Source organism: Arachis hypogaea, chromosome 4 (assembly GCF_003086295.3).
Source record: "Arachis hypogaea cultivar Tifrunner chromosome 4, arahy.Tifrunner.gnm2.J5K5, whole genome shotgun sequence".
Taxonomy (NCBI): domain Eukaryota; kingdom Viridiplantae; phylum Streptophyta; class Magnoliopsida; order Fabales; family Fabaceae; genus Arachis; species Arachis hypogaea.
Genome location: NC_092039.1, coordinates 18,936,609 through 18,945,130, shown reverse-complemented (window position 1 = coordinate 18,945,130; position 8,522 = coordinate 18,936,609). Strand labels below are relative to the sequence as shown.

General features: G+C 35.2%; 1 protein-coding gene across 1 annotated transcript; it reads right to left on the bottom strand.

The window, feature by feature from the left end:
- Positions 1–5,330: 5,330 nt before the first annotated feature.
- Positions 5,331–7,505, bottom strand: LOC112794717 (zinc finger BED domain-containing protein RICESLEEPER 2-like). The gene is made up of 2 exons (XM_025836701.1): positions 6,731–7,505; positions 5,331–6,640 (listed from the first exon to the last, which is right to left on the bottom strand). The coding sequence occupies exons 1-2, from the start codon at positions 7,503–7,505 to the stop codon at positions 5,331–5,333; spliced, it is 2,085 nt and encodes a 694-aa protein (XP_025692486.1).
- Positions 7,506–8,522: the final 1,017 nt, after the last annotated feature.

Here is an 8,522-nt window from a genome sequence, read left to right as displayed (position 1 = left end):
TCGCAGTGAAAACTAATGCTCACGCACTCTGTCACAGTACGGCTAATCACCGGTTGGTTCCCGCTCCTACTGGAATAGAATCCCTTGATTCTTTTGCGTCTGTCACTAATGCCCAGCAGGTTGCAAGTTTGAAGCACGTCACAGTCATTCATTACCGGAATCCTACTCGGAATACCACAGACAAGGTGAGACTTTCCGGATTCCCAGGATCCTACTCGGAATACCACAGACAAGGTGAGACTTTCCGGATCCTCATAAATGCCGCCATCTATCTAGCTTATACCACGAAGATTCTGTTGGGGAATCTAAGAGATACGCATTCAAGCTCTGTTGCATGTAGAACGGAAGTGGTTGTCAATCACGCGCGTTCATAAGTGAGAATGATAATGAGGGTAATCTGACTCATAACATTCATCATGTTCTTGGGTACGAATGAATATCTTGGAATAAGAATAAGAGAGATTTGAATAAAAGAAAATAGAACTTCATTAATACTTGAGGTACAGCAGAGCTCCACACCCTTAATCTATGGTGTGCAGAAACTCCACCGTTGAAAATACATAAGCAAAGGGTTCAGGCATGGCCGAATGGCCAGCCCTCTCCATGATCAAGTGACCGAATGATCAAGAGATTAAACTGTCAAAAGATGTCTAATACAATAGATAAATGTTCTATATATACTTAGACTAGCTCCTAGGGTTTACATGAGTAAGTAATTGATGCATAAATCCACTTTCGGGGCCCACTTGGTGTATGCTTGGGCTGAGCTTGATTAATCCACGAGCTGAGGCATTTCCTGGAGTTGAACTCCGAGTTATGACGTGTTTTGGGCGTTCAACTCCGGATCATGACGTTTTTCTGGCGTTTAACTCCAGACAGCAGCTTGTACTTGGCGTTCAACGCCAAGTTACGTCGTCATTCTTCGAATAAAGTATGGACTATTATATATTGCTGGAAAGCCCTGGATGTTTACTTTCTAACGCCGTTGAGAGCGCGCCAATTGGAGTTCTGTAGCTCCAGAAAATCTATTTCGAGTGCAGGGAGGTCAGATTCCAACAGCATCAGCAGTCCTTTTGTCAGCCTTCTTCAGAGTTTTGCTCAAATCCCTCAATTTCAGTCAGAATTTACCTGAAATCACAGAAAAACACACAAACTCATAGTAAAGTCCAGAAATGTGAATTTAACATAAAAACTAATGAAAACATCCCTAAAAGTAGCTCAAACTTACTAAAAACTATATAAAAACAATGCCAAAAAGCGTATAAATTATCCGCTCATCAGACTTAGTATTATAGAAACCAGAAGAATGGAGAATTGAGCTGAATTTCATAAACTATTCTCTAGGTGTCTGTTTAAGACCATAGAGATTTTTATTTTATTTGCATACAAGGTGTGGAGAACATTGTTCAAAGCCTTGAGGTTGATGCATGTAAATTTCTTGATGCAAATCACCATTTAAAAAAGTATTATTAAAATCAAATTGTTTTAAAATCCAGTTTTGAGACAAAGTTATAGTTAGAATGAATCTTATAGTGGTTGGTCTTATGACTGGGTTGAATACCTTTTGAAAATCAAAACCATGTGACTAATGGAACCCTTTTACCACAAGTCTAGCTTTGAACCTTTGAATACCACCATCAGAATTCTTTTTTATAGCAAATACCCATCTATTACCGATAATATTAATGTTTAGTGAGAATGGAACTAAAGGCTAGGTATTAGTTCTAATTAAGGCCTTGTATTCATCTTTTATTGCTTCTAACCATTTTGGTTTCTGTAATACTATGGTAGTCAATTTTAGTATTTGGAGATCAGTATCTTAAATAGTAGTAGAAAATGCAATGTGATCTGTAGGCTTTAAGATACCTGTCTTAAATCTGGTGCTCATGGGGTAGGTATTAGTGGATGAGGTACTCCTTATGATAGAGGACAAGTGTATTTCAATGACAAAAATGGGAATTTGGGTTTGAGATGAATTACTTTAAAGGTTTTGATTTTGTTGAAAGTGGTTATAAGTAAAGAACTAACTGGATCCAAGATAGCACCCATGCCATAAAAAGTGTATTGCTTCCTACTAACAGGTAAAGTGGAAATAGAATGGTGGATATTATGAGAAGAAGTATCTGCAATAAAGGGAATTAAGCTGGGCATAGCATTAGTAGAAAAAGCACAATTAGAAGAACTAGTGGTAGTGTTAACGGGAGTGAATTTCGATATAAGAGGTGGTGCAGCATTAGTCTAAGATAGAAATAAAGAGTTATAAGAAAAACTGGTTTCATAAAAAATAAACATTGCGACTAATAACACCTTGTGAGAGGGAGTCAGGCATTTATAATCTTTGTGCTGTGCAGAATAACCATGAAGACACATTGTTGTGAGTTGAAATCAAATTTGACTAAATTAAAAGGTCTTAAGTATGTGTAACAAGCACTTCCAAAGACTTTTAAAAATTCATAATCTGGTTTAGTATTGATAATTTCTTTTGGGGGCTGATTTTCTAAAACTCTAGAAGGCAATAGACTAATCAAATAAGTGACAGTTAAAAAGGCCTCATCTCAGTACAATAGAGGCATAGAGGCAATAGAGAGCATAGTTAGACCCATTTCTGTGATGTGTTTATGCTTTCTTTCTGCTGTCCCATTTTGATTGGGGATGTAAGGGCAAAATATTCTATGAGAAATACTTGATTCAACAAGAAAACTAGTATACGCATTAGATGTAAACTCCTTACTATTATCATATTGAAAGCATTTGATTTGTGGTTTGTTAAATTCTCCATTAAAGATTTAAATTGTTTAAAGCCATTGAAAATTTGACTTTTATTAATAGCAAAAATAGACAAGTGTATTTTGAATAATCACCTATAAAGATAACATAGTATCTGTAGCCTAAATGGAAAATCAAAGGAGATGGTCCTCACATATCTAAATAAACAATTTCTAAGGGATGATTAAATGTAGAAGTAGATATGGGAAAGGGAAGTTTATGTATTTTAGCACAAGTACAATGTTCACACATAATTTGATTGAAATCAGAATTGTGAGTTTTGTTAGCTTTGTTAAGATTATAGTTGTTGATGATAATATACTGCACAGTTTTGTGAGCAGCATGACCTAATCTTAGATGCAAAAGATTAACAAAATTACAATAGAAAATAACAAAGGTCTTTGATTACTGCTTTCAGATTTGGGGACAGTAACATTATGAAATTGATAAATCCCTTGATTTTGAAAACCTTGTAAGAGGATCATCTTAAAGTTCTCACATTTGACATAGCAATGTCGAGCATAAAATTAAAAAAATACCTAATTGTCCTCAGTAAATTTACCAACACTAATCATATTCTTAGTTAATTGTGGTGAGTGAATTAAAGAATATAAACGAAATAAACGATTAGAATCTTTAGCAAGTAATAAAGAATTACCAATATGAGCAATATACATACCTATGTGTTTATACCTATGTGTTAGACATATTATACAAAAATTGATAGGTTAATAATCCCATCCAACCAACCAAGAGAAATACAAGTGGTAATTGCTTGGGTTGATTAATTAAGCTTCATATTTTGTATTTGATTTGTCGTGTTTCTTTATTTATTATCTTAGTAAGTATTTGTTTTATATCCGTGTCTATAAAAGAAATAGACATGTATATATATGTACATTGTTTGGTTGTTGAGACACTAATTTTTAAAAGATTCAGTGACCCTTAAACATACATAAAATTCATATATTTGGTGTCTTTCAACAACGATAACAAATTGAGAAACAATAAATGAGACACAAATTTTTACTCTTTTATTTCTGATTATTTTTTAAAATACCAGTCTTACCCTTAGTATTAACTCCACTTTTTCTTCTTCTTCATTCACTTTTCTCAGATGCTCTACTCTCTTCCTCTTCTCTCCTTCATTTTTCCTTTTTTTTTTTGTTATTTTCTTTGTCTCTGCCGTTGTTGTTGCGCCCTTCTCTCTTCATCTTTCTCTTTCCACTCTCCATTATTCATTCAGATCTGTCGCCCTAAACCACCTTGGTCTAGATCCGTTGCACCTCCTCCTTTCAAAAAAATATGTATTTGGTGTCTTTCAAAAAATAATAAGATACTGAGAATAATAAACAAGACACAAAATTTTACTCTTTTAACCCTGATTATTTTTTAAAAGATTAGTCTTACCCCTAGTCCTAACTCCATTTTTTTCCTTCGCCTTCTTCATTCTCTTTTCTCAAATGCTCTACCCTTTTCTTATTCTTTCTTTCTTTCTCCCTATTTTCTTTGCTACATTCTCTGTCTCCACTGTTGCCGCTGTGCCCTTCTCTCTTCATCTTTCTCTTCTTACTCTCTATTACTCATTCAAATTTGTCGCCTTTGTGTTGGGGCCACTGTGGGAAGTTCTCGACCACCGAAGAGATTTCGGAAAGGAATCAAGTGAGATAACATAAGATGAGAAGACAACACATCTAGCTCAAAACTTCAAGGTGTTAAGTTAATAAGTCTCTCATCTTATAAACTCCTCACTCTTCTTTGCTTTCCTTGATGTGGGACTAACTTCATGCACTCCTCACACTTGTAACATTAACAATCTTCCCCTCAAGTGTTAGGCTCCACATCAAGCATCAACTCTCCCTCTTTCTACCTGCCCAGACCACCTTTGCCGGAAAAATTTTCGATGCTTCACCTTGAATACCCCTTAAAACCACTAAACCGATTAACCATCGGCTTTGATACCACGTGTTGGGCCGACCGTGAAGAGCTATTGACCATCGGGGTGATTTCGGCGAGGAACTAAATAAGAGACATAAGATGAGAAGACACCACATCCAACTCAAAACCTTAAGGCGTCAAGTTAATGGGTCTCTCATTTTATAAACTCCTCACTCTTCCTTGCTTCCTTTGATGTGAGACTAACTTCATATACTCCTACAATTGCAACATTAACAATATCTCCCTTAAGTGTAAATCTCCACATCAAGCATCAACTCCTCCTCTTTCTAGCTCCTCCACCATGAGTAGGGCTGGAAGTGAGCCGAGCTGAGCCGAGCCAGACAAAGCTCAAGCTCGGCTCACAAAAATTGAGCTCGGCTCACAGCTCGGCTCATTAACAATCGAGCCTATTTCTTAAGCTCAAGCTCAGCTCACAAAAAGCTCACGAGCTGGCTCGAGCTCACGAGCTGGCTCAAATAACAGGAACATAATCTATAGTTCTATATAAAAAAAACTATAATTTTAATATAACAAAATAAAAAACAATGCATCCATATATTTAACAAACTAAAAACATTACATCTTATACCTATCAACTATCAAGTTTTGAATATTTATTTGACACCTTAAATTGGTAATGCAATCTCCACAGAGCTATCTTCAACCTTAGACTTGTTTCTTAGGCCATAAAAAACTCGAAGCCAATCTCCTCCACAAATTAAAGCTTCAACTGTAGTCAGACTTAGTGAGGATCGAAATGTATCAATTACCCTTCCACCAGCACTAAAAGTTGACTCTGATGCCACAGTTGAGATTGGAATAGCAAGAACATCAGCTGCCATTCTAGATAATATCCTATATTTTCCACGATTTACCTTCCACCATTCTAAAGCACTGAAGCTAGTTACATCATGTTCTCTTTGAAAATATTTTGGTTCATCCAAGTAAGTCTCTAATTCAGATTTTAAAGCTGGAACTGCTTCTTCATCCTTCACAAAATTTATCATTATTGACCACCCAGTTTGTGAGGAGTTTGAACTTTGCATTGTAGAGTTGATACTACTTTCACCACTTGCACTCGATGAAGTTGATCCTTCTTGCTCATTGGATAGAATGACATACTCTTGATACATTTCTGTCAAGATTTGATGCACCAATGTCATATTTCTTGTAGCTTCTTGCCCATATATCTGTTGAAAGCACATTTTAAGACCTGTCAATTTGCATCTGGGATCCAAAACAGTAGCAACAGCCATGAGAAGGTTACATTCACTCCAATATTTATCAAACTTCAATTTCATTTTGGCAGCCATTTCCTTCATGAAAAAAGGTCCACTGCTAACAGCTTCATCCAAAATTAATTTAATGCGAAATACCTCAGCAAGATAAAGGTTGGCAGTAGGATATTCACTTCCAGATATGATATTGGTTGCACAATTGATCACTTGTAGAACTTCAGCTATTTTTTCAACTTTTTCCCATTCTTCATGGTTAGGAAGATATCTATAATTTGGCTCACGATCTTGGAATCGAGGGAAGACTTCCTTAAAGTGCAATGCTATAGATATCATTTGATAAGTTGAATTCCATCGTGTAGGACAGTCAAGAATCAATTTTCTCCCAGGAAGTTGCAATTGTTGAACAATATCGGAGAATGTACGCAACCTTGCCTCAGACTGATTGATAAACTTCACACTTTCACGTATATTTTCAATTGTTCCTGCTATTTCTCCCAATCCATCTTGAACGAGTAAGTTTAAGATGTGTGCACAACATCGCACATGAAACAACTTTCCTCCACAAAGCAATTTTCTATGCCTTGAAATCATGTCCTTCAATGTCCTTAAGCATGAGTCATTATAGGATGCATTATCTACAGATATAGAATAAATCTTTGATTCGATACCCCATTCAATAAGACATTTGAAAATGGCATCTGCAATATCAACACCACGTCGAGGTGGAGGAACATGAACAAAACTAAGAACTCATTTTTGCAGTACCCAATTTGTATCAACGTAATGACCTGTGATAACCATATACTCAATTTTCTGGTTCTGTGATTTCCACAAATCAGTAGTTAAACTGATTTTACTCACATCTTTTAAACTTGCCTTTAACTTCTTCTTTTCAGCTTCATATACTTTGAGACAATCACTTTTCAGCGTTTTTCTACCAATTTTCTCATAAGAAGTATTATTGCACTTCATCATCAATAAAAAACCAAATTCTTCAACAATGCTGAATGAATGCTCGTGCATCATTAACCAATGTGATGTTGCTTCTCTTTGTCTTGCATGATCATACTTTCCACCAGGAGTTACTAACATAGGACCAATGACATTTGGATGCTCTGCTGAATTGCTTTGAGGAAAGTTCAATTTTTTTTGTTTTGCCAACATCATTTTTCTGTAGCCAGGACAATTGTTCTTCAAATGCCTATTCAATTGACTTGTAGCTTTTGAGTCAGTTACTGCATATTTTCTTTTGCAATGAACACATTGATTCTTCACAATCCCATTAGACAATTTCACTTCTTTAAAATGTTGCCAGACAAAGGAGGTTTTCTTCCTTTTATTATTGTGAATAACACCTTCATCTTCATTGTCTTCTGCCTCTTCATCTTCTCCATTTTGATTTTCTCCTTCATTGTTGTCTAATGCTTCTGCTTCAAGTTCTACTTGTATTTCTGGTGATGATATTCCATCAATAGAAAGAAGTAGTTCTTCATTTTGTATATTATTTGTGTTTTCATTTGAAGCAGACACTAACAATTGATTTCCAGGTTCAGAAATTTTCATAATACTGTCAATAAAAAAAATAAATGTGTTGAACAATCAATAAAAAATAACTCTAAAGATTAAAAAAAATCAACAAAAAGATAAAAACAAAAATTGAAAGAACATAAAAAATATAACTTACTTGATAATTGATTCCCAAAAACAAAAGATGAAACTTCAAAGTAGATCGACGAACAAACTAATTTGCTATTTGAGAGAATAAAGTAAATCACCGATTCACTACAAGTCAAGAGGTTTTCTTTTGGGAAAAACTCTTTCTATTCTTCTCTGGCTCTCTGTTTATTATTATTGACTAATGACCATTGTGATTCGTGATATTGTGATTATAAAGGTAGTAAGGTACTCTGTACCACCTCCGCCAGTCCCCCACACTTTATTTCATGATTTTTATCCCTTTAGGCTTTAGGTTTCTTTATCTTTTGGGTTTCTAATTTATTAAAAATTTAAATGAGTAGACCACACAATTAATTATATATTCTGTTCCCTAAAAAATACAAACTAGGAACTTGATAAAAATTCATTTTGGGAACTCACAATTTTCTTTGTATTGACAAACGAATAAATCAAAATATATATGTAAAATTATATATTATTATTTTAATGTATATATATAATATTAAAATATAGATTATATATATATATATATATATATATATATATATATATATATATATATATATATATATATATATAATCGAGCTAGCTCACAAGCTAATGAGCTGAGCTTATCCAAGCTCAAGCTCGGCTCATTTAATTTATGAGCTCAATTCCAAGCTCAAGCTCGGCTCACCAGCTCACGAGCTCAGCTTATCGAACTATTAACGAGTCGAGCTCGAGCTGGCTCATGAGCTGGCTTGACTCACTTCCAGCCCTAACCATGAGTATTCATCCATCACACCGCTGCAAAACACCGCGGGACACACTGCCCGAAAGACTTTCGATGCTTCACCTTGAATACCCCTTAAAACCACCAGACCGATTAACCACCGGCTCTGATACCACTTGTTGGGGCCATCG

What these genes read in the sequence shown, in the direction of transcription:
- LOC112794717 (XM_025836701.1), bottom strand. Translation starts at nt 7,505, where the DNA reads ATGAAAATTTCTGAACCTGGAAATCAATTGTTAGTGTCTGCTTCAAAT. An exon ending in TGAGTATATGGTTATCACAG is followed by an intron (nt 6,641 to 6,730) that starts GTCATTACGTTG and finishes TTGATATTGCAG; the next exon opens with ATGCCATTTTCAAATGTCTT.